The sequence below is a fragment of the Paralichthys olivaceus genome, chromosome 15 (genome assembly GCF_024713975.1).
Source record: "Paralichthys olivaceus isolate ysfri-2021 chromosome 15, ASM2471397v2, whole genome shotgun sequence".
NCBI classification, from domain to species: Eukaryota; Metazoa; Chordata; class Actinopteri; order Pleuronectiformes; family Paralichthyidae; genus Paralichthys; species Paralichthys olivaceus.
The window spans coordinates 11,112,806-11,139,429 of record NC_091107.1 but is presented as its reverse complement, the minus strand read 5'-3'; the positions used below and the strand labels follow the sequence as shown (position 1 = coordinate 11,139,429).

Here is a 26,624-nt window from a genome sequence, read left to right as displayed (position 1 = left end):
TATACTTGTTAATTCATAATCACAGCTAATATAGTTACAAGTACTTCAGGTTTATTAACATAAAACATATATGATTTTGCTCTGAAATATAATTTGTTATAGACTCAAAGGTCCTACAGCATATTGCTCAAAGGACTCACTCATTCTGCTTCGGCTTGATCATCTCACTTGTCAGCTCTTGTTGTGGCAACACTGAAGCTTGAGTTGACTGTTGGTGATTGTATATGGTCAAAACAACGGTCAGAGTCAGAGCAGTGACATTTTAATCAGGTACTATAGGCTAATTTATCCCCCAGAAAATTAGCTTGGCGAGAAATATCTAAAAGCTGCACTCCTGATAGTTAGATCATCTTATATAAATTAATTGAAATGACACGTTTGTAAAATATCAAGAAACAAATGTTATGACAGTAAACACAACAACTTCTCTCCGTCCTGGGAGAGGGATCCCTCACATGCGGCTCTCTCTGAGGTTTCGATGTTTTTTTCTCCTGTTAATAGGTTGGTTTTTTTTGTAGTTTTTTGTGATTTCTGAGTATGGGCTGTTCAAATATAATTTGATGGATTAATTGATTGAACAGCTTCAGGATTTCACCACTACTCTACAATTTCTATCCATTGAGAAGGTTCTGCAGTGGACATCTCATGCTTTCACTGCATTAAAATAAGCTTTTAAAGGTTCCGTGTGTAGAAGTTGGTGACATCTAGTGGTGAAGTTGCATGTTGCAGCTAAATACCCCCTCACCTCACCCTCTCCTTCCAGACATGAACGAGAATCTGTGGAAGACTTCAGTTGTCACACAAACTCAAAAGGTGTTTAGTTTGTCCAGTTTGGACGAATGTAAAAAACATGGCGGCCTTGTAGAGAGGACCCCCTCCCAATGTAAATATAAAGTATTTCAATATAAAGGTCCATTCCAGGGTAAAGAAAACAACAATTTGTACCATTTAGATGAAACACAATATATATTTTAAAAAAAGGTTGGTTTGCCCTCAGCTCCTTAAGATTGGTTTTAATTACGCTTTTACTTTGATGTAGTTGAGCCGGAAGCGTTTTCGAGGAACAAATGATTTCGCTTTTATTCTGAAAGACTCAGACCGGAAGTCATGTTGATACTGCTTCCGGTTATAAACAAACCAGAGTCGTGTGTGAAAACATTTAGCACCGGTTAGTTTGTTGAACATATTAAACATCACATCAAATATAAGCTCGAGCAGGTGTTCTTAAACTGTGAGGTTTGAGCGTCAGACATGAGCGTCACTTTGGACATAAGACTGAAAAGAGCGAACAAAGTTTATCTTGAAGGGGTAAGTACGTAAACACAGCGAGCTAATGCTAACTGCTGCTTCATCCAGCATTAGCTCCAACCTTTCAATCTGGAGTTTAAGTGTCGCCGTCAGAGGAAGATGCTGTTCTTTAAATTCACCAACTATCAGTCTCACTAACTGAATAACTAACTCCGAGGTGTTGTCTGAGCACATGACAAACAGCTGATGAGGATGCAGACCTGAACGCTGCCAGCTTCCTGTTTCTCTCAGTGGAGACAACTCAGAGAATGGGACATATAGAGTGACGTAGAGTAAAACTGCGGTCAAGTGAGCAGACGTTCGTCTTTTCCTGATTTCAAGTGCGCCCGTATTACAGAATGTATGGCTAATGCAGGTAGTCCACGATACGGAGCGAGCCAATCTTTAACTCGACTGTAAAATCCCTTTATTCCATCATTTCTGACAAAGATTGATACACTTGATCTCAGGACCATCCTGTCTGTTCACTCACTCAGTATCAAGCATTTACTGTGTCATTTTGGAGAAATTCAGCCTCAAAGTTCATTATTTTGAATTGAAAAAGGCATTATGTGCAATATTTACTCTACTGTAAAATCTCCAGTCACCATCCCTGACTGTGCTTATCTTTATTTAATTTACATTGTTTATATCTCTTGTTTTAGTTTCTAAGCTTTATTCTTGCTCTGTTTTCACCTTTAAAAAAAAACAAACTTCCCTCTGCTGCACCATTATTTACAGACTATGTTCATGTGTCTAATGCTCTACTTTGTTTAGCATCATGTATTTATATTTGTTATATTTGTACCCAGGCTCAGTTACTTGTTAACGCACTCGACATCTCTAACCTCAAATTTCCATTCATCTATACTTACTCAATTGTCAATATCCCCATCAGCAGATACGTATTCACTGTGACAGCTTTATAGTAGTTGTGGTTGATAACTTTCATCTCACTGCAGATTAAGTTTACTGATTCTTGACTTGTGTTTGACTGTTTTGTGTGACACTGGAAGCCTACGTTTCCCTCGAGATCAGTTATCTATCTATCTATCTATCTATCTACCTTTCTATCTTTCTATCTATCTATCTACCTTTCTATCTTTCTATCTATCTACCTTTCTATCTATCTATCTATCTACCTTTCTATCTATCTATCTATCTATCTATCTATCTATCTATCTATCTATCTACCTATCTACCTACCTATCTACCTTTCTATCTGTCTATCTATCTATCTATACCTGATGAAGGTTGTGCACACTGAAACATTGTAAATTAGTATTATCATCATGGTGAATTGCATCGTCAGTCTTGATCAAAATGAAGCATGGAGAAAGGATTCATCAGTTTAGTCGAATATGGTGTAAGAGTGTAAATCATGACTGATCCTCGGACATGTTCAGAGCTCTTACAGCAGAACCTGAGCTGTGTGTGTGTGTGTGTGTGTGTGTGTGTGTGTGTGTGTGTGTGTGTGTGTGTGTGTGTGTGTGTGTGTGTGTGTGTGTCCAGGAAGCGGTGGCTGGTGTCATCGTGTTGGTGTGTAAGGAGCCGCTGCAGCACCATGGCATCTCTCTGAGCATGGAGGGAGTGGTGAACCTGCAGCTCAGCTCCAAGAGTGTCGGCGTCTTCGAGGCTTTCTACAACTCTGTCAAGGTGAACTACGAGGTTTAACTCGGAGGACGTCTGGAGTCCATAACAGATGGGTCTCTTGTGATTTTACAAACCTCACGATCCTCACAGATATTCATCAGCATTTAAAAGAAATTACGCTAAAATGGTTGATACTCAGGAGGGCTGAAGTAGTTTATCCGTTAGTCTTTCTATTTTTATTTTAATCATTTTGAAATGATTATCATGAGTTTTGATCTTTTTGCATATAGGATAAAAATGCTAACCAACTTAATGTTCCATTTTGATAGTCAAGGCTACAACAGACAACCTGACAACATGCTGTTGAAATCTAAAGTGTCTACACACAATATAGATAATTAAACAATGCTGATATTAATCCGACCTTCCTGTCACATGCTGCAGCCCATCCAGCTGATCAGCAGTAACATCGAGGTGGCCAAGGCAGGAAAGATCCCAGGCGGCAAGACTGAGATCCCCTTTGAGTTTCCTCTGCTCACAAAAGGCAACAAAGTTCTTTACGAGACCTACCACGGTGTCTTCGTCAACATTCAGGTATGATGCATGCCCAACACACCTCAAGTTGAATTCCATTTCACTCCCTGATGTCTTAGGAAATATTCCTGCATGCAACCGAGAGATCAAGTTCTTGACAGTTCGCAATCAACAAATGGATTTGATAGCTCTGCTTTTTAATTCATGCAACATAACACATCACGCATGCTCGTAAAATCCTCTGGTTTTCTCTTTTGCTTTCACATCACATATAAACCTCAGTAGGATTCACTTGAACAAGTTTCCAATCTGGTTGTTAAATCCACTTCAGAATTCAGTTTACAGCTTTCATGCAAACACAAGTTATTAATTAGAAAATTAGAAACATTTCTTTAAGTACTTTGTTTGTATGTTAAAATATACAATTATTATAAGAGATATGAGATGTACACAAAGACACTCACTGATGTTCTGACGCTTTTACCTGCATGTACTCGGATAAATGAACCAGCTTTAGGAGAAAATCTCAATAATTCTCAACTAATTAATTTAAAGTAAAATTTTTTCTGTGTGTGTTGTTTGTGTCTTCTCCTCAGTACACGCTCCGCTGTGACATGAGGCGCCCCCTGCTGGCCAAAGACCTGAGCAGGAACTGTGAGTTCATCGTACACTGTCAGGTGAGTGAAACTGGGATATGGGAATAAGACAGTTTAAAGTCTTGTGACATTTTTTTGTCGTTTTTTCTCTGTTGCGTTGGTGGAGCTTCAGATTAAAAGCTTTGATCAAGGTTCACACCAGACGATCCCAGGATTTTAATGCAGTAATGCAATTCAGATTTATTGTTTTTTATTCTATTTTTCTTTGCTTTATTGTTGGTATTTAATCAACTTTATTTGGATGAGGTCCTTTGATTTCTGTACATTTAACTTTACCTTCTTTACAAATGAGAATCCTCATATCTTGTGTAAACCCCACCTAGTTGTAATTTTTAAAAACTCAGATGAGATGTTGGTCATGTTGAATTCTTCTTTTTCTTTAAAATTTTCAGCCACTGAAAGCTAAAATGGGCCCCAACCCAGTTAACTTCACCATCACTCCCGACACCTTAGAGAACATCAGAGAGGTGAGAAACCCTCGTCACTTCTTCAGTTATTTTTATTGCTTCACTTTGTTTAATTCAAAGATGAGAGAATAAACTTCCCATCTGTCCTCAGAGGAGTTCACTGCCAAAGTTCCTGATCAGAGGCCATCTAGACGCCACCAGCTGTGTGATCAGCCAGCCGCTGACTGGAGAGGTGGTGGTGGAGAACTCAGACGTCCCCATCAAGAGTATTGAGCTGCAACTTGTACGAGTAGAGACCTGCGGTGAGTTCATGATGACATTTTCTTTTTTAAGAAGCTGAGCTGCTGTTTTTTTTTAAATCTTACTGCCTGCTGTGTTCAGGTTGTGCTGAAGGCTACGCCAGAGATGCCACAGAGATTCAGAACATCCAGATAGCTGAAGGTGACGTCTGCCACGGCCTCTCTATTCCCATCTACATGGTGTTTCCCAGGCTGTTCACCTGCCCCACGCTGGAGACCACCAACTTCAAAGTCGGTCAGTAAAGCCTCCCACTCTGCTTCAAGTTCTTCAGTCATGTATCATTCTCTTATTTTACAGTAAATCCCAGCAGCTATTTGTTTAATTTATTGGATGGGATATAAAATCTAAACAGGTCTTAAAAAGTCCAAAATGCAATCATTACATTTGAGGCCTTTCTCATGCCCTTTGTTTCTGTCCTTCAGAGTTTGAAGTGAACGTCGTCATTGTGTTACACGACGATCATCTGATCACTGAGAACTTCCCCCTGAAGCTGTGCAGAGTCTGAAACCGCCGTCAGGTAACTTCCCTGAAACTCTGCTGCTGCCACTCTTCATACAAACAACCAGCACAGACGACAACGAAATCTGAACTGGTGCTCTTCATATAGTAACAGCTCCTCTACAGCTGGAAAAAGAAGTAATGCTAAGTAAGAGTGGCTCAACTGATGAATTCAGAACGTTCCCTCATAAACATAAGTGGGATCAAATCTGTGAGTGATTTTTTATATTCCAATGTTATAAACGTCACATTCATGGAGACAGTGATGATCAGTCAAGTTAAAACTCTGTACAGGCATTTTCCCACGATTTGTTCCTATTTGGTCGATTTGGTCCTAAAAGAGAGCAGCGTAAAAAATCTTAATTTTCAAACTTGACCATTTGAAATATCAGAGATGAACAAACGAAAAAGACGAGATTGAACACAAGACAGTTTTATTTCGCTAAACATACAAAAAAACCTCTAAAGGTGTGTTTATATTTTGATGACTAAAATGTAAAAAAAAACCTCAACATTAAAAGCAGACTTTTAGGAAGTGAAGCGGGTACATGTTATGGAGCTGGGCGTCTCCGGCCCAGCAGCGCAGGGAAATCTTCAGGCAGCAGGCTGTGGTTCCTGCAGGTCGGACATGTGCTATGCTCCTTCAGCCACGACCTAATGCACTGAACACACAGAACAAGTCAAATATTAAACCCAGCAGCAGTCACCGTCCCCACACAGATTTATTATCCAAACCCTTTTGTTAGCAACTGAAACAATGTGAAAAATAGGTTCCATTAATATGTTTTCTGTGTCTGTGTTCGGAGTCTGGGCTTCAGGGCAGTTGTTTTAAAAAGCTGTGCTGTGGAGCTGCTGACCACCAGAGTTATGTTTTTATATCATGCATGTGCTCAGTAACATACATGTGTCTGTGACGGGTCACACATTCCTGCACATACACATTCCACATTTGATTCTTGTTTCATTAACATCACATAAATATTCCAATGCTGCATTAAGCACTTGGAAACATCTTCTATGTTCATCAAATGACCAACAGTAATATTTCCTTTGATATGAAAATGGATAATTGCATAATTTATTAAAATACTTAACACATAAATAAGCCTGGATAAAATTCACACCTGGTACTAAAATAAGTCCTGAATGTTTCTCTAAATTAAGTTGTTGCCCTGTGTGACTTTACAGACTCTTCTGACAATGTTAGTGTGTGTTGCTCTGTGCTCTGAGCGTGACATCATGAACGAACTGATCGATATCAAAGAAAAGCTGACAGAAGATTTTTTAAATAATCTTTACTTCTGTGTCTTTTTTTTGCACTTCAGCTTCATGTCAGCAAAAATAAAATCCCTTAAAATATTCTTTTTGTTGGGTGTTTATTAATTTCTGAAGAAACTGAACATGTGACCTTCAGGTGGAGATGAGGTTTTTCTGCCTGCTCGTTTCACTCAGCTCTAACTTTAATAAAAACTGAAGGGAGGTGAATTAAATCCTCCTCAGCTGCTCATGTTCAAACACTCACCTCTTTATGAAAGCTGTGTCTGCACCCCAGCACGCACGTGCTGTCTGGACTCATGTCATCGTGACAGATGATGCAGGGATCCTCCATGTTGAGCTGTTGTCAAGACACAGACACACACTTCATTAATCACTGTGGGGAGTTTTTAGTCGCAGCACGGCTCCACAGACATCAGTGTGTGGGGAGGGTGAGACCATTGTTGTTAAATCGGGTGCTGACATTCTTGTTCGCCACAGGATGAAATGTAATAACTTGCTGAGTTTTCTACGAGCGCCACCATCAGGTCAAAGCGTATTTGTACATTTCCTTCAAAGATAATGAAATTCCCATCATGCTAATTTGAGACAATCTTTTCTAAATCACTTTTTTGCTTATACTGACTCTAAACTTATATTGAAGATTTGTCTTTTATCTGTATTTCATCTTTCTTTGTCATACATCACTGCTCTCTTAATAAAATGTGACATTAATGAGCTGCGGCTGTGATGAATTATAATGGGAAATGCTTATTGTTGGGAATTTGTTACTGATTTTGGACTTACTGCATTAGAATGTGTGGATCTTTGGGATACAACCGGCTGCCAGACAGGAGCTGGGGTCACCAATGGGGGAGTAGCACTCTGAGCTGGCCTCCCAGGTCCCATAATGTTGGATCTCACTGAATTAAGCTCCTTAGAAACAGACAAAAAGGTAACACAGTTATTTACAGATGACAAATGACTGGACGATCACTACCAAACCCTACTAATGTCAACTTGACATGTTTCTGGAGTTTTTCTATAAATCTGTTTCTGGAAAGGTCCAAATATTTACAAAGGTGAAAATAATGAAAAACAAGACCTACCTGATGGTCCAGGATCAGCTGAGTCACTCCGCTGACCAAATCCTGCAGCGCCATGTTGCTCAGGCTTCCACCGCTGGAGGAACGCAGCTCCTGAACAAACCTCATCAACTCTGACCTGAATGCACACGCAGATCATATGAACAAAACCAATACTGGATGTTTCAGGTCATCTGATATGAATAAGCGGCATTCTAAGCATGACTTAATGACAAGTATTTTATTACATATAAACAATGTTGATAAAGATTGCTTAGATTTTTTTGAAGAATGATACCAATGTTGAAAACTGAGAAGAGCAGTTAAAAAATAAACATTTCATTGCTTTTGGAAGATCAACTGTGATACATGAGCATTTTAGTTTCTTATTTATTGGCTAATATTGACTGATTTATCGTTACATTATGCATCAGTGTGTTACCTTGTGTAGACAGGGAAAATGATGGACAGGCCCTCAATGACTTTGTCAAACTTGGTGTGTGGGGGCTCCAGTGTCCTCGCTGGAGGTTTGTGCTGCGTTGGAGGTGGAGCAGCTGGAGCCTCAGCTGCTGACGGAGCTGCGGGTTGCTGGACGAGCGGTGGAGAGCCGGCTGCTCCAAAAATCTGCAATATATTTTTATACTGTTACACTGTACTTTTACTGTAAATTACTTTCAATAATTGATTTTTCATTCACAGATTTTAAAAAAGGTCTTGATTTAAAATAGAGAAATTAAAGTCTTACTATATGTACTGGGGCGTCCGATGGGTTGTTTATGTTGCTTATGAGCAACTCACTGACTTTTCTCCCACTCTTCACTTGATCAACCTGCTCCTGGTACTGTGTCTGTGGACCACACAGAGACAAGTTGGTTAACTGCTTTAACCCTTTATCCCTGGCATTCAGTTATTGTAGAGAAGGGTCGTATCTCTTAAATCTGATAACTTGAAATTTGTGCAAAATAAAACTGCAGTGTAGCTGGAGCCTCTGATTTAAGCAGCCATCTTCCTACTTTTTTTTTTTTTAGTTATTTTTGATTATTTTAGTGAATTCATTACCTCAGCAATGGAGATTTTCTTTTCAATTTCTTGGACATTGGACCTCCAGGTGTTTCTAATAGTTTCCATGTCTTGGTTTGGGAATCTGGAAAGATAAAGGATATGACTAATAAATGTCAAACCAGTCCATCCTGTTAGCACAGCCGTGATTTCACTCCCCTTACCTGTGAACTGCTTCATCCAATTTGGTAAGAAAAACCTTGGCGTCTGCCTGCTCTTTGTAGAGGCTACACAAAACCTGCTCCCGGCTGCTCTCCACTACTGACAACTGCAGAAGCAAATCAAGCAGTTAAAGGAATGCTTCAATATGTTTAGGTTTGTCTCAAAACCATGAGGGAGGCACTGATTGATTCTACAGCAGGACAACAACCCCAAACAGCCAGAGTCATAAAGAACTTTCCAGGAGAACTGAAGCTTTTAAAGGTGAAGAGTGATAACCCCAAATAATGATTTTATTACCTCTACCAAGGAGGTTATGTTTTCACCCTTGTTTGTTGTAAGCAAGTTTAACACTTGGTGGAAGGTTGTGATCACTAAAACTTTGATATCAGGTGTTTTTCAACATTTTCACTGTTTTCCAAAGAAATAATTTATAGATCTTCATGGAAAATATATCTCTGAGTGTTTGTAATTTACTGCAGCTTGATTGAGTTTAAGAGGACTGATGTGCCTTCATTGTAAGTGAAGGGGAAAATGTCCTCATTATACATTATAAAATATGTTATGTTTAAATGCTAGTGTAGAAAGAAAGAACATTTTCAATGACCGACCAAGAAAATACTGATTCATTAATTGTGCCTGTTCAGGGTCGAGCTGCAGGACCTACCTGAGCTGTGTGAGACCTCTTGGTTGCCAAAGTAACCAAAACTTTGCGGCGTTTGATCTCATCCTCCAGACTCAACTTCTCTGCTTCTGACTGATTGCTGAAGAGACAAAGAAGAAATTGAACAAAAGAAAATCTGGCAGGATTTAAACTTATGCTTCACCATTGACTCTCTCATCTCTTACCCCAGCTCTATGAAATCTCTTAATTTTGTTTCATAGCAGGCGTTCTTTCCTCGGATGTTTCGGGCCAGACTACACGTGAAAAAAAGATCACACAAATAAAACATAGAGTGACCTGCTGACACTGTAACTGATTATGAGCATGATGTTGTTGTATGTTGTATACACTATACAACTGGGAACAATCAACAGTTAAAAAAAAAATGCTGTTTCCCCTAGGACAGAGTTGTAGCGTTGTAAATTAGTTGTAAAGTGGAGTGAGTGTGAGATTTGACATTTTTACCAATTCCCCAAGGAATAATTTATGGATCTTGAAGACAAAACATTTCATATTTAGGGGAGTGATATCTGAGTGTGTGCAATTTGGTACATCATGTTACAATATACAAGTGGTTATTTGATCTATGTTCATGCTGAGGTGCTTGAATAAACAGAAACAGGAAACGAATATAAAAGCTAACCAGGGGATGGACACTCATTGCCCTCTGTCTTACCTTCCCTGTTCCTCCACCAACTCTTCTGTCTCCAGCTTAAGAGACTTCAGTACTTCCTGGTTGGCCTTCTTCTCTTTCTGGTCCTTTCTAATCTCCTCTTCCAGCTTCTGCTGGAACAGTGTCAGCTCCTTATTGGTCACCTTGACAAGAGAAAAGAACGATTTATTACATCATCAGCTATTCGGTTTCATCTTTATACTTGTGCATTGTACCTATAAAAACTGGGTATGGACCTACTTGTATTTTGGCATTGATCTTCTTTATGTCTTCCTCGTGGGCGGTGATGTCGTCTTTGTGCTTTTGGTTGACTCTGTTATTTGCCATTTCCTTGATCTGCTGCTCCAACTTCTTGTTGCTTTTCTCTTTTTTGTTGATGTCGCCCTGGACATGTGAAAAGGGCCAGAAAGGTCAACATCAAAATTGATAAACAGTCAGACCGACATTTGTGGAGCATGAAGCTGCTGCACTCACCTGGCAGCTCTCAAAACGCTCATGAAGCTCTGTATTCACTGCGACACTGCTCATGGTCTCTGGACATGTCTAACAGAACAAAAAAAAGAGAAATTCAAACTGACTAACAATTCAGCATTCAGGTATTTCATCTGGCTTTATTCAAACATCTGAGTAAAATCTTGACATTAACCTGAACTGCTGCATGTTTCCTCCAAAAGTTTTCCTTAGTTGTCAAAGAAGCAACTTGACCTGGAGATGGATCAATATCCAAAACTCCCACATCAGATTCACTGACATGATCCAACTCACTTCTGTCATTTATGGAAAAGTGAGGGGATGGCTGTTGACTGTCCCTGCTACTCCAGCGATAGAAGCTGTCCTCATATGGTGCAACTTCACAAGCTGACTGGGAGGCAAATGCATAAGGATTTGGGAGGACGGGATGTACTTGAGTCTGTGCAGATGAAAAATTGCTCGCATATCTTGGGAAAACAGGTTCATGCAAATCAGTAGATACATTGTTTGTCTCAGGATCCACTATGATGTCCAGGTCATCCAGGATGGCTCCATGTCCGGCCTGCTGCAAGCCAACAGCATGCTTAGCCAGGCCGATACACCTCCCCATTTTTATGAAGCGAAGGGACTCCAGGAGGAAGGACTCGAAGCTGCTCGCTTCTTGGATCTTCTGCTGAGCCACAGAAGGAAAATATTTCAGTTCACCAACCAGCAGGGGGTCCTCAGCCACCAGCGGACCGTGCTCCTCCAAGATCTGGGCAAAGTAGCTGCAGCAACACAAAGAAAACCCAAATAATCCAATCAAAATGAGAAGACAAGAATGGAGACAAAGTATAAAAGGCAGATTGACGATTTAGTGTAAAGACACTGAGAAATACCAACCTGCTGGTCTAGAAATATATGTTATAATGTACAAATTTAATATGTATTTGCTAAAGATATTAAAAGTCAGGCAGAAAGAGAATTGCATTACTACCAGCAATAATGATAATTTATGTCTCTGATTTTTAAAACATTTAAAAAGATGTTATAAAGATCCACTTCGAAACTGTTGCATCTTTTCTAACTTGGCTAAAATGATCAGTAACGCTGCATTCACACCGATGCAAGTTTCTGCGCCATAAATGTGAGTAAACACGATAACTGAAGTGACTACAGTTGCTGCATTGTACATGTTGTGCAAATCACCGGAGGAAGCTAGCGGAAAAGAGAAGCCATTTGCTTCGCCCGGGATGAGAGATGCAGATTTTGGGTCTTTGCATTGACTCTGTACGAAACCTTGATGCAAAACATTTGTGTTGCATTAATTGTGAACCTACCATAACAGATGATGTATGCATCTATGGAAGTGAGGCCCACACTTACTCATACAAACTCTCTTTTGTTGGGTCAGGGTTGTTGTCCAAAATGCTTTTATAGTGACTTCTGTGTGTGGTGCCGTTGTACTGGTCCTCAAAATCAGCCACTTGCTCTCGGAGGTGACTGGGTACAGTGAATGGATCAGCCGGTTGAAGGAATGATCTGTTGACACAAAGCTCCATGTTTTTAAAGTTAAAATGACAGTTACAACACAAGTCCTGTCTGTGAGGAGGATGAAACTTACAAAGAGTCGTCTTCAAATAAGTCTTCCTCCCACTCATCTCTTGGAGTTACACTTCTCATCCCAGACAAAACAATAACACCCTGAGAGAGAAGAGGACACACATCAGTGATGCTACAACAAACATTTTAAGCTTCAAGCAACTACCGATCAAGTTCTGACCTTTGGCTCTCTCTGTTTCTTTTTCCGGCCTCGACTCTTAGTTTTCATAGGGGAATTCTGAAATTAAGATAAAGTGAATGACAATTAACCTTTTCGTTTGTACTGCACTGTTGGCTCCACGCTGTGTCAATTTTACACTTGGGTTTTTGAACAGATAAAAGAGATACAAGAGATACGTTATTTGTTAGCTTTAGAGGTGCTTAATAAATGTAACAAGTAAAAAGACATTTAAACCAAATAAGCAACTTTCTCAAAAGTATTCCATTACATTTAGTTTGAGTGGTACCGTCATTTCACCGAGAAAAACCAAATGCTACAAGGTTTCTAAAAACTTACATTTAGATTTTCATCAGACTTTTTTAAGATCGAAAAATGTCCATCTGTAAAACAAAGAATTGAAAGATAAATCATGAAGTCAGGGCAGAAAATAACCATGTCTTCAAATCAAATATGCATACCCATCATATCAAAATAGTCATCCAGAATAGTGTGGCAGGTCAGGTACTCCTCCCTATGCTCCTCCAGAGTCCAGATAAAGAGTCTCATGTCCTGTGGTGAGGCCTGTTTTAGGTATTCAGTCACAGTCAAGCCACTACTTGAAAAAAGCTCTGGCCTAGTCCCGAGCTTCGCTATAATCATCTCCTGTAATGGGTCAAAGGTGAGCAGAAGAGCGAGGTCCAGCTGCTCCAAGTCTTCTGCGTTGGACTGAATGAAGGATTTGGCAGCGTTCAGGCCTAAAGAGACGAGAAAGAATTTGGTCAAAGTCCCAACCTAAACTCATTCACAATTCCCAACAAATCCATCTAAACAGACTTAACACCTGAGTACTTCCACGTCACACATGTTACACGTGTGATACAAAACATTAAGTCATACCTACAAAAACATGGCGAATGCTGACCTGCGTTGTTGAGCTGACATGCCCAGTTGTTGAGTTTGTGATTTACATCCAGAGAGCTATTGAGCATTTCGATCAGGACACGAGCCCACACCCGATTCTTCCTCTCCAACAGGAGCTCAACAGCCTGACCAAACGTCTCCAGTGGCTCCTGCTGCCAGTTCAGCATCCTCTCAGCAAGCTTGTTCCCCCTCTTCAAGTCCAGCTCCAGCCAGGGCTTCAGGCTGATCATCAGGGCCGACACATGGAGGCTCTTCTCCTCTCTCAGCCACTCCATGTTCTGGCTGATCTGCAGTAGAACCCGATCCCTGTACAGCAACCAGGCTGACAACAACGAGCAAACGTGACATTAAAAAGATTACCAAGATGTTTCTCTAATCTGTTGTAAAATACAATGAAAATTTAATAACTAAGATCATCACAACATATTGTGAATTTAAAAAAACATTAAATTAAATCACGAGAACAATAAAAAGTTGTCAGTTCTCCTGAATGTGAGCACACGTCTCGAGAAAAAGTGCTGTCAGAAAAGTGACAAACAAACTCCAGAACCTTTCTGTTCAGTCTGAGTTGCAGAGTCGTCTTTCTGCTGCAGGATCTCGTCGCTGATTTTTTCTTGAAATGACACTTCACACGGCTTCTTCTTGAGCCGGTGCTCAACCTTTAGTTTTGACTTCTTCAGACTAAAACATACAGAGAGAAATGCAATTCAAAAACAAGTACTGGTTTACAGTAAAAAGGCATATTAATGGGTCAGACATATGATATGATAATTGAGAGTGACCAGACGCAGCATTTCAACTAATTCAAAGTTAAGAAAAGCCTGTGACCTGAACACCCAGGGCAAAAAGATCATCAAGCACTTAAATCTCCTTATGATGCTTATTGCTATGAGCTCATGGTAACACTGATGTTTGACTGCAGCCTCACCTTGTACATTTCTGATTCGCTTTTGGCTTCTTAAGAGTCTGTGGTTTGGGGATGGCAGCTTTAAACTGAAAAAAGAAACAAATCGGTTCAGCACTAATCATGTTGTTCACGAGCACATTGACTCTGAACGTTCACCTCACCTGAAGAGAACTATCTTACCTCGCATTTCACCAGGCCCGTCGGCCCAATGATTTTGATGCTACAGATTTGGCCGAAACAGTCTGGAGTCAAACATACTTCTTGCAAGAAATCCTGCAACATAAGATGAACAGCAGGAGTTAACAGCTACCTGTCTCTGTGCACAGTAAAAAAAATAAACATTGAGATTGGCCCATGATGAAATCTCACTTTACCTTTTCATTCTTTTCAGAGAAGGTTGATGTCTTTAGTGTCTTCCAACAGGCGATGTGGTATTCAACAGTACAGCTCTGACAGCAACATAACTGAATGAAGCCCTTTGGGTAGAGAAGCGTAGAGTTAAAATCATCCATCCTTTCAATGTTTGAATGAAAAACACCACATGGCTGTGTTTCACTGCTGTTTACCTTAAAATCTGGGTCAGTCAGGTAGATTTCAGCTTTCACAGAGCTATGGCAGTTGTCAAGTCGACATACAGCATCAGGGAGGGGAGGAAATTTACACAGCTGTATAGCACTTTCCAGAATGTCCTACAAAGAGAAAATACATGTTATCCAAGGCAAAAATACTGAAGTGTAATGCTAAACATAAAATGCATTTAGTTATTTACTTGTTGAGACAGTGACATTAAGTATTCTTTTCCATAAAAACATTGGAATGAAAGTTCAATTTACTTTTTTGAACCACATTTTATGACACTGATCAATAGAGAAGACAAGTTTTTGATGCACGGCCAAAAAAAGGAAAAACATCTTTAACATGTATTTTTATCATTCATGTTGAGAATACATAATGAGTCTTCCTGAAGTTGAAATACAGACCAAACAGGAACTTAAAGCCCACCTGATAATTCAGCTATCCTGAATATCATGATTCAAGATGACTGAACCAGCTAAAACACTTAAAGTAACAGTTGTTCTGAGTATTATAATACACACGTTCACATTTTGGATGCAGAAATAGGATGTATTGTGCGAGAAAAAATATTTTAATATATTTAATTAATTTGATATCACCCAAAATTCAGTGAATAGACTAACACTACTGGCTGCACTAGTAATGTTTCTGGTGACTTCTTATATTTAGGTCAATTTGTTGAGATTTCTTCACAATCTTCTGGTGATTTTACTGTTAACCAGTTTAAAATAAATATTATTACAAAGGCACTGCATGTTGTTTTAAACAATTTTCAAGTCAGATTTTGTATAGAAATCAACAAGAACTACATTCATAACTTACCTTGAAATAATCTGTTTGTGTCTCTTTGACAATGTCTTTAGTTAGGGGCCAGGTGAGTTTACCAGGAGTGATTTGATTCTTCACCATCTGCTGTGAATCTGAGAACTGCTCCAGGGCAACTGCAAACCTGAAGAGACGCAAATATTTTACATTTTGAAAGCACAACATGTGTAAACGGTGACATTAAACTGTTATGACTACAGACGTCTGTACCTGTTCTCTTTGAGATACACCCTGCCAGTGGCATAGAACACCAGACACTGAAACGTCCGCTCCTCAAACGACTTCATCTTCTCCGTAAGTTTTTGTGCTTTGGTGAGTTCCTGTGTTCCACAAAGCAACCACACGTTATGACATTAGCACAGGATATTCTCATATCGGTACATTTTTAATATTGTATGTAATTAAAATGCTCAAATTATCCTGGCCTTGAAAAACCAAATATGGAACTGGAAAAAACAGAAACCTAGAGACATGAATATAGAGTTTATAGCTCAGTTTCAGCCTGATTCAAAGATTCAATTCAATTTTATTTGTATAGCGCCAAATCATAACATACAAGATTACATAAAAACGCTGCATATACACAGTACTAATGGAACTGGACTGGGTCAAAGACTATTGATTGGGCCATCCCTTGTTTTTGGTTTTACAGCTGCAGTTTTAAAGAGTTAAATGGACCACAAACACAAATAAAGTGACTGAGTTCAGTGCAGCATATATGGAGATGCAGTGTGCCGCTGCTATCAAGGTCTAACAAGCTGAACTATCAGTTACCTCAGGCTGACCGATTTCTGTCAGGGCAGATGCGTGGCCATACAGCAGCAACAGTACATCGACTGAGGAAAGTCCAAGTTCCTGAGAAAGTAAAAGAAAAACAAATAATTTGTGTGTTTTTTGGCTCATTCGGAGGACAACAGCAATAAACTTTAACCTTGTAATTAAAAACTAACTCATTTGAGACGATGCGTGGAAGTGTAGATACACAATTGGACAACTGAAGAGAACAGGATCCTGGCTTTATTGCAAAATTATTCACAGCCAAAATACAGTCAAGTTTTTCACAACGTCTGAGACATCTTTTGCTTGTATTCTATGTCATCTGCACATGTTTCCCTGAATCTGTTCATGTAATGTTAGGAATTTTGGCATTAAGTGCTACAACCTCTGCACTGGTTTACATATAAGTTTGATTAAAATTACCTTGGGTGTGTTAGTTTCCAGTATTTCCAGTGCCTGGCTGAAGGCCTGCTCTGCATTGCGGCTGCGGAGGTCGGCCAGAGCGGTGTGGGCGTCATGCACCACAGACCTCAACTCTTTACACACAGCTGCTTTACTGTCGGACACTTTCTGGTTCTAAACAGAGCACACACATCATATCAGGTCGGCCATTTCATTCAATTTTATAGTTACAACATAAAAGTTCAAGTTCAATCATTATGATTTTAAAAGATATGTGATGCTGTTAAAGGAAAGCTAACAACACATTATATAACCAAGCTGTGGCTACATTAATGTTGCAAGCATGTGAGAGAAACACACCCTGAGATTAACTCTGATGGTATGCAAGACTAACAACAGCCACAGTGAGACAATGCTCCAGGCTTTGTTAAGACATTTTATGGTATGCTGCATTTCTATTTATAAGTCTAAACACTACTTGTGATTCATGATAGATGGGAACATGAATAATTACCTCCACCAAGGAAGTCATGTTTTCGTCAGTGTTTGCTTGCTTGTTAGTTAGCAGGATTATGCAAAATATACTGTAAGTGGTAAAGGTCAGGAAATAGCCCATTAAATCATGGTATGGATCTGATTTGCAGGACTTTTTTCCCTTTCTTTAAATTGTGAAATTTCCCAGAAAATAATTCATGGATCTTGATGAAAATAATCAAACATGTTTAGGGGACTGAAACTGAGTGTGTGTCAATGGCTGTAGTAAAATTAAATACGGTTTCATTAGGGGAGTATTGGCCCCTTCTAGTTTGGGTTCCAGGCTTACCTCAGATTCAGACGGATAACTTTTGTTCTTTGATTTCTTCTTTGCTGTCGTGCTTGACTCCATTTGTTCACTGTTTGAAGTAATCTCACTGGAAGCACAGAGTTTTCAATCAGCGAAACAGTCTGATACATGGCCAACTTGTACTCCAAGCTATTCTCAAAATGAAAAAGTGGCAGTTTCTTTATGTAGTTAAAACCAAAACATCAGTCCTGTAAATACACTCCTGCTGGCCTTGGTTTGACTTGACTGTGTGATCTTATCAATGAAACAAAACTGTTGTAGTTGTAGTAACTGTTGTCAGGCAGGCAGTTTATGCAAAGCTGCACATCACACAGTGGCCAGAAAATGGTGGGTTCCTTTTAGGATCACAATACTTAAATCTTAAAGCAGGGACATGGTTAATATAAACACTGATTATAGCATTGTACTTCCACTAACCTTTTTGTGGGTTTAGGGTCTTTAGTACTGCCATTCTTCTGTGCAATCACCGTTTTTTTCCCTGGGGAGAGAACATGAATAGTTTGAGTGTTACTGTGAGAACAACCTAGTGAACTGATGAAGCTGTGATGAAAGAGGTTTCAGGATAACTAAGGGTCTTAAGCAGAAGCATCTTTTGAAGCACAGTGTACCAACTTACACAGAACTCACCACTACAAGTAAACACTGTGTTACTGCATTCTGAAGATCTTCATCCCCGCTGGGCACATTTAAAGCAAACCACACATATGTAAAGATTCTATTAGGTACTATGAGATAAGCATGGTCCTGCATTAAAACACATTGTATTGTTTATCATCTTCTCATCAAGGAGAGGTTGTGTGCCTTGTGACCCTGAAGTGGCCCCTGCATTGTGCTATTTACTTCTACCCCTTCAGAGACTGAGTTGGAACTGTTGAATGTTTGGTATGTTTTGCGAGATATAGTGACTCAAAGCATTATTCGTTATAGTTCCTTTGCTTTTTTGTTTCCTCCTTTTAATTTTCTATCAATCAACTAATCGGTTAATTGTTTCTGCAACAAAAATATTAAGAGAAAACCAATGAGGAAAGCAATGGATCAGGTTATACATCTTTACTCAGAACTTGCTGTTGCTGTTTCACAAAATGTACAGTTGAAACAGGTTGGAATATGGACTTGTTTGGGATACCAAACTGTTTAAACAGACTCACCTGGTGGTTTGTCCATTTTAACTTTGTCCGTTTTAACCTCGGAGACCTGTTAACACACAGTTATTTATTAATAATGAATTACACTAAACATGCATTAAATGTCCATACAGGTTCAGGGAGGTTAACTGTCCTGGACCAGACATGTGGACCACAGTAATGTTCACCCTATGATTTACATTCCAAAGAAGAGTCTGGTCATTTGGAGAAATAAGGAAAACCTCACTCTGCTCTACCATTTAAAGCATAATACACGTATTCGATGAACTCACTTTTATTGCAGTCCATAACTAATTAAACACACTTAAAATAAACATTTCCTATATTGTGTCAAACATGACTGCTACCTAGAAATAAAGAGTCACTGACCTTGCTCTGTACAGATATGCCTGTTGGCAAACCAAGCTTCGCTGAGTCTACTCTGTTTGTGTTGTCCGGTCTGGAAAAAAAAGAAAATCACAAAAATACAAAAATACAAAAGGAGCTTTCATATGTTTGTCAGGATTTATTAATCATGTCTGCAGTATATTGTGTATGAGGGAGCGCGCACACACACCTTCTGTTCTTATACTTTGGTCGGCCACCTGAAAACGAAGCAAGCAAAGAGGTGTTTCAGTTTTGAGGAAAAACAAACCAGGGGGGATGATTTTATCAGATAAGCAATAAACTAGTTATTCTGCTCTCCATGACAATAACATGCAATAACCTAAAATTATTTTCCCCCCCATCTCAATTTTCCTGTTAGATTTTTGCACTGTGTTTAACTGAGAAGATGTGGACATAGAAACTGCTTACTGACCCCTTTGTTAATCTGTATAATAAACACAGTGCATTACAGGTGGATTTCTAGCTCATCTATATAATCCTTTATAAATTACATTTTTAATTTACATGGAAGTTGATTTTCGGTGCTTCTGTGAACGTACATGCAGGGAAAATACCTTTGAGTTCTGTCATTTCAGTGATGAATTTGATTTGTTGTTGTTCCAACTCTTTGAATCCTTCATGGTCATTCTTACAGAGTCTCTGAGCTGAAGTGTTGGCTTCAATAGCTCGTTTGAATTCTCCCAAAAAGAACAAAGCTTCACAGTAGCGGTAGTGACCCTGCAAGAAAAACACATGCATCAACTTCTAAATTATAACTATCTTATTCTAATCTAAACTTATCAGTGAAGGACATGAATGACATGTGGATTCAAGTACAGTAACAGACAGTACAGTTTACATTTCAAGCACATAAATACTGCTCGAAACATGAATCAGCAGCAAAAAGACCATATTGTAGAAGTTCTGTGCAATAAATGTCAGATCAGTCTATGTTGCACTGTAGCCAGATAATAAAATAGATCAGTACCTTTGCCCAGAGTGGATTTATCAGTGTAGCCCGTTTTCCATCTCCGACGGCCTTTCTGTAAAATCAGAATATCATGTTAGGGACGGTTTACCTTTCTTAAGTCTTGTACTTTTAATGACCGAGAAAATTAAAATCAAATCAAAATTCACGCCTTCTCTGACTCATCTGCTGCCTGTATTTTCAAAGATTTACTAAAAGTCATGTTTTTAGTAACACACCTACTAAAAATATTAAGGTTTACTCACAAGAGTAAGTGTGGTATTTTATGAGGCACAACATAGAAATTGTTATTATGCATTGCAATTTTTTCGTTAGAGTTGCATTTTTTTGTAGTTTTGTGGGTGTACAAATGCAATTGTAAGTAATTTGCAAGCATTGTTATGGTTGCAGAACTATGATGCCAAAGTTACCATGCCTTCTTCTGGAAAAGTGCCGTGCGATATGACACTATATAAAATCACACATATGAATGGTGCTCCAGTATGAGTGGTACTTACAGATACTTCTTACATCGGATATAGCATTGGGCTCTGTTTCCATAAAAAATGTGGTTATCAGGGCTGGATGGAGAGAAAATACATTTCAGTTTTAAAAAGTAAAGATATTTTCCAGTTTATTGCAATTATGAAATCTAAAAACCCTGCAGTGACTCTTTTCATTGTGAATCTTAAATTAAGAACACATTATCAACCAGGCCTTAGATTAGCTCTACTGTCATTTCTGTTTAAGATAGTTTTGTAATATATGAAGAGTTGCAATACAATACATTGAATAAAAAGTGTCAACAAAACTAAAACAACTAACCTTCATAAATACAGGGATTCATTGCAGGAACTTTTTTATATTATACTGTATTATTGTGCATGTATAACAAATAAGAAGAAACATTCCAACCCTTTCTAACATAGTTAGCAATAGTTATCAAGTTTAATGTCTGGGATTCAACATTAACAACAAAAATGCTACTTACTAATACTTGATGGCTTTGGAATAAAACTTCAAAGCATCTTCATAGAGATTTTTCTTATAGTTCTCGTTTCCTTTCTGCTTCATCACTTCGCTTCTCTGAAAAAAACAAAACAGACAAATGATTATGCTTAGAAGAGTTTAGAGCTGCCTTTTTTTTTTATTTGATGAGGAAGTCAGAAAATTATTATTTGTACAATGGCTAATGGGGATCTGCAGTGAATAACACCATATAATTACCAAAGAAGCTCCATGTCTTCATTTTTAGACTACATACAGGTACTATCAATTATTGCTCTTAACACATTAAAGCAAATAAATGTATGTTACAGTCTGTAGTTCATATTGTTGTGTCTTACCTCAACAAAATGGTCAGGTGGTCGAGCCATTAGTGACCTCATTGTCCTCTCCAGGTTGCTACACATGGCCTGAATATAGTTAGCATCTGAATGAAAGCAAAATAGGAGTGTGTTAGTACACTGAAAACGAATCACCTGAAAACAATGCTCCTAGAACTTCTACAGGCTTCGGTTTTCGCACAAATCATTAAATAAGGTTTATTAGATAGTTATTTTTAAAAGCTATAAAATAAATTTGACACTTTGATCTAATAACTGCTCAAATGTTTAGGGTTTTCTCTTTACAAGAATTACCAGAAATTTCTTGTGGTAATGATGTCAGAGGTACGTTACAGAGTGGCTTTGTGTGAACTGTAGCTTAATTGTGTCTTACACTCAGTGAAGATATGGTGCAGGGCCATGTAGCATGTGCGAGCGTGGCCGAGCTCCAAGACGCGTCGGCGAATAGCTGGTTCTCCAGTTCGCTCCAACCAGTGAAGTGCATCCTCCAAAACCTCTGGGGAACTTGGATTCTACAAGGTCAAATACATCAAGATGCGGAACAGAGAGACAATCAAATACCTCTTTCACAAAGGCAACATCAAACCACATAATTCATAATAATTGAGGCAACTATTCAACTGTATATTTTTGATGGCCAAATTCGGATGCATTGGCAAAAGTATTTTCATCATTTTTGCCAAAAATAATTTTACAGATTGTGAAAATTGGAAATTTCTTTGGATGCCCCAATTAGAAGTTTTCATATTCCCCATTGTGTTCCACAGGGTTCAGTACTTGGGTCAGTCCTTTTTTCATCATACATGTTTCCACTCGGCCAAATTATATGGAAACAAAGTGTAAACACATACCACAAACACAGAATAATAAAGATTTAATGTGTAACAACTATTTCAAGTTTCTGTTTTAGTTTCTCTTGATGTGTAACACCTTTCTACTTATTTCTCAAAATGTTTTTATAAACATACAATTTAGTTTGAAGCCCTTCGAGCTGCATTATGTGCATGAAAGGTGATCAACATTAACTACACAAGCTAGAAGTCATGCCTCTGCCACTGTTTGAAGAGCATTAACACTTATTAGGTCATAGTCCCTTACATAATCAATATAAACTATGCCTTTTTTTTTCAGACTTACCAAGTTAAACATGTTGCTTATCATGAAAATGTGCTTTGTTTGGTTCCTTTTCAACTGAAACAGAGAACAAGTCATTGAGATCAAAAGCAAGTTTGAACATCATTAAACACTAATGACAACTGTCAATCAATCTACTCCTTTTCTCTAAAATAATGTGTGTGTTTTAGACCATCTCAAACAACATGTACCTGTAATATTATACCTATTCTATGCTCTGTCTCAAACATAATGTTTAGCAAGTTGGGTTTCATGCTTACTGGTGGGATGATGAACTATAAGTATTGCTAATAGATACAACCGAAACCTTTCATCCAAGTATTAAGCAAAATGGGAAACACAAAAGGAAATCTCTAAATAAAAACAAAGTCTCTGTTGCTAGGGTTTCCAAACCATGCTGCTTTTAACACATGTGACAATGTTAACAAAAAATGCACAAAAATTATTAATTTCTGAAAATCTACAAACACCAACACACGTTATCTGTGCAGTTCCACCAATAAAAAAACCCTATAGCCTGAAACTAACTATTGGGGATAAAGCGTCAACAATCACAGAAGTTACCACACTGCAATTTCATAGTTTGCTCTTAAAAGTGTTTTTAACAATTCTATTGTACTTACACTTCCTTTCTCCAAGGCTCTGAGAACTGCTTCCACTATTTCGATCCTGTGCAGGTGTTTCAAACTTATATCTTCACTTTCCCTATAAGGAGACAATTAAAAATTCTTCAATAGTCCTAACACTGATGATGGTTAGTTTTATTAATTGGCAACTAAAATGTATCCAGATCAAAGTCACAATCATACATACACAGCATCAATTAAGCCTATATGCATAGCCCAGGAAACATTGAAGCCGGATTCTTCACGCTGCAGCAGAATGGGAAGCCAGAGGGTACAAATTTTCATCCGCTGTCCAGCTTCTTGTTTGATATCGACAGTTATACGGTCCCATCGATCATAATCACCCTCTAAAAAAACACAAATGCAGAAAATTGGTTTTACCCAGCTGAGAGCCTCATATAGAAGTTATTCTAAAAGCAATGTCACACGTTGAGCAACAGCAAAGACAGACTCCAGAGAAGGGGCTAAGTACTTTAACACACTTCTATTTATCAATAAGTAAAAGGATGTAGATGAAAGAATTTCCTGGCATTCATCTATGATTTTTGTATTAAAATTGAGGTAAACCCTGATTACTGAAGTCTGATCAAATATTACACAATTAATATTGAATCTGATCAAAACATTCTAGATTTTTCATGAACACAGAAATTGATCAACTTATGTAACTCTATAAATAATAGCAAAATACAAGTTATCGACTGGAACATAGAGGTTTTTTGACATGTGTAAAACCGGAACGAATCCAACAGTGGCCTCAGTGTAATCTGTCAAGTGCATAGACCATTTCCTCTGTGATCATGTGGAGATAGAAGTTATTGTTCACTCACTCATATTCACTTTCTGATTAATTCATTTAATACTCTAGTGTATACCATAGTAACTTTGCAATGGGATGGCATTGAAGCCCTGGATTTTAATTTGAAGAGGGTAATTTAGGACATAAATGTTCATTACCTGATGGACGGAGGGCCATGACTTCATCACTTGTTTGAACCTACAAAAGAGAAAAAGACAGTTTTGGGTGACAAACAAAAAACTCTGAGCTGACTACATACTAATTTTGATTATTAGTTAGTAACTCACCACTTTCCCCCGTTGTCTGAAGTCTTCCCATTCAACAAAATCAGAATCGGATTCTGAATCTGACATGTTCTCCAACTCTGTCAGAAAAATTTATAATTTTATTATTATTTAAATGTGTTGGGTTTTTTTTTTTATCAGCTGCAAAAAGTAAAACCATAATGCATGAAAACATAATTTTGGGTCCAGAATCACTGTAATGGGACACATTTTTACTTTTTAAAAATCTTATACAAACAAAACAATTGGCAAATTAATCAATTATTAAAAGTTATTGACGTATTGATAATACAATAAATGACTACAAAGCAGTTTGCATTACTATGAAGGAGTGATGTTGTAGCATTGAAGAGCAGAAATGCAGCCATCATGTTTCATAGCAGCAATAGACCATGAGCCAATTTCCACTGCTGTGCATCACAATGGTCTCATTGAAACTAACCTGGCTGTGTGTGATTTTATTACACACAGCCATGATTTCTATTTGAACACAGCACAAAGGCAACCAAGTCCATCTCCACTCTCAACCACACTGTTGTATACCACAGGAACTGCGCTCATCAGACCATGGACAAAGTGCATCATGTAGCACATGATGGTGCAGTGGTTTGACTAAAAGACGTACGTACAGCTAAAAGAAACATACTCAATGTCTACCTCAGCATGTACAGTATTATAAAGAAGCTGAATGTGATATGGGAAACTCTCTTCCATCCATCCTTTAAGTTATCTTACGTTACTTCATATTGTTGCTCTCTTGGCCAGGGCTCCCTCCAAACACTGATCTTGTAATCTCAATGGAACTCGTCTGGCTGAATAAAGCTTTAATGATAATAGTATCTCATGTGTCTTGTTTGTTAAGTGATGTATAATACTTCTTCCTCAATATTTGGGAGGTGGGTGGTCGGTGTTGTCGCTCCCTCAATAACTAGAACTGGGTGACATAGCTTAAAATGATACCAAAATAAAAAAGTCAGCTGATATTGAAATTTATCACAACAAATTCAAATAAATTAAATCGTTATTTCCAAAAACATTTTTTGCAACCAAGTGAAGGTTAAGGTTTTAAATCGTCCTTATAAACACGGAATGACGTTTTGTAAATCTGAGGTAGACGTATTATGTGTCATATATCGAACCTTTGTTATATGTAGTTACTGGTAGTATTTTTGTCGAGGCCTACTCATAACTACTCATAACACACCCTGACTGTGTTCCCCACTGCTTCACTTTTAATATGACGTACAGTAACTTGACTGGGACCAGTTCTCGTTCAGTAACTTGACTGGGACCAGTTCTCGTTCAGTAACTTGACTGGGACCAGATCTTGGACTAGTTTCGCTTCATCACAAACATTACTCATGCTTACAGAAGAAGAGGGTGGGGTGAAGGATAACATAACACGTCATGTAGTCGAGACGCATCCTGATACTTTCACATGATACCAAGTGAAACACTGACTGAGCAGCACGTCGACCTCAACATTATTCAGCCGTTGATGCTTATTTCGCTGAACTGTCGCTACTGTTCCGGGCAGTTGTGTTGAACCTACATCCCTCTGTTACTGGCTGTGACTCCTTTACGTTAGCATTTGTAGCATGATAGCAAATATAGCTACTTTTACAAACGCATATTGTGTCAGCCAATTGAGGACTTCATTAACAGGTTAATGAAGGAACTTTATCTTCGCCATTTTCCCCACGATGGTTAAAACCAACGACCCCCACACTTCAGTTATTTTGTTTTGGCGCGACGCAACTGGCGACGGAGCGAAGCTGGAAGACAGCTCAGCTCCTCGACGCTTCCGGGTTTAAACGGTGGTTTTAATAAGTAAATACATGAATAGATACTCACGCTTGGTTCAAGTGAACAGTGGTTACTGACTGACAGTGGCGTCCGCTCGTCCTGCTCATACCAGTGTACGGAAGTGGAGACAAACACACGAAGCAGCAGCACGTCGTCAGTAGAGTCAGGGGGGCGGGTTCTTCTTCGTCATGTTATGTTTGTGCTTTAGCGCCCCCAACTAGTGTGGAGTCACACTGGAAATCTAATACATGTACACTAACATTACTATTACTACTAATATTGATATCAGCAATTTAATTTATTAATATATCTGGTGGGCTCTCTTAATGACGTAACTTGAACTTGCTTGTGATGAATTTGCGTCTGAGCAAACTGCTCTCTGAAGTTCTGATTATCAAATCTATCTTATGTGCTTGTTCTTTGACAGTTTTTTAAGAAAGCGTCTGAGCAGTTGACAGAAATGGTTTGAATTACTCATTTTTTTATATTGGTTTGGACGCTACATGAGTGAGAAAATG

The 26,624-nt window shown here is 38.6% G+C and overlaps 2 protein-coding genes across 2 annotated transcripts; one reads left to right on the top strand and one right to left on the bottom strand.

Moving 5' to 3' along the window:
* The first annotated feature begins 1,089 nt into the window (after window positions 1-1,089).
* On the top strand, window positions 1,090-6,636 carry vps26c (VPS26 endosomal protein sorting factor C). Its single transcript, XM_020085846.2, has 8 exons — window positions 1,090-1,308; window positions 2,800-2,943; window positions 3,325-3,474; window positions 4,011-4,091; window positions 4,463-4,537; window positions 4,629-4,779; window positions 4,859-5,011; window positions 5,200-6,636. Exons 1-8 carry the CDS (start codon window positions 1,252-1,254, stop codon window positions 5,280-5,282), a joined length of 894 nt encoding a protein of 297 aa, XP_019941405.1. The 5' UTR covers window positions 1,090-1,251; the 3' UTR covers window positions 5,283-6,636.
* On the bottom strand, window positions 5,693-26,339 carry ttc3 (tetratricopeptide repeat domain 3). Its single transcript, XM_020085844.2, has 46 exons — window positions 26,155-26,339; window positions 24,304-24,380; window positions 24,175-24,214; window positions 23,405-23,564; window positions 23,215-23,296; window positions 22,595-22,648; window positions 21,831-21,969; window positions 21,458-21,543; window positions 21,103-21,197; window positions 20,630-20,692; window positions 20,133-20,187; window positions 19,720-19,882; window positions 19,335-19,362; window positions 19,148-19,217; window positions 18,782-18,827; window positions 18,051-18,111; window positions 17,613-17,700; window positions 16,811-16,963; window positions 16,385-16,465; window positions 15,821-15,930; window positions 15,608-15,734; window positions 14,776-14,898; window positions 14,584-14,685; window positions 14,390-14,482; window positions 14,231-14,295; window positions 13,853-13,983; window positions 13,304-13,624; window positions 12,861-13,136; window positions 12,739-12,782; window positions 12,403-12,459; window positions 12,244-12,323; window positions 12,006-12,161; window positions 10,816-11,407; window positions 10,644-10,712; window positions 10,410-10,553; window positions 10,173-10,312; window positions 9,682-9,750; window positions 9,500-9,596; window positions 8,838-8,941; window positions 8,674-8,758; window positions 8,360-8,461; window positions 8,057-8,238; window positions 7,639-7,753; window positions 7,337-7,465; window positions 6,798-6,890; window positions 5,693-5,937 (listed from the first exon to the last, which is right to left on the bottom strand). The coding sequence occupies exons 2-46, from the start codon at window positions 24,367-24,369 to the stop codon at window positions 5,827-5,829; spliced, it is 5,247 nt and encodes a 1,748-aa protein (XP_019941403.2). The 5' UTR covers window positions 24,370-24,380; window positions 26,155-26,339; the 3' UTR covers window positions 5,693-5,826.
* Between the last annotated feature and the right edge of the window lie 285 nt (window positions 26,340-26,624).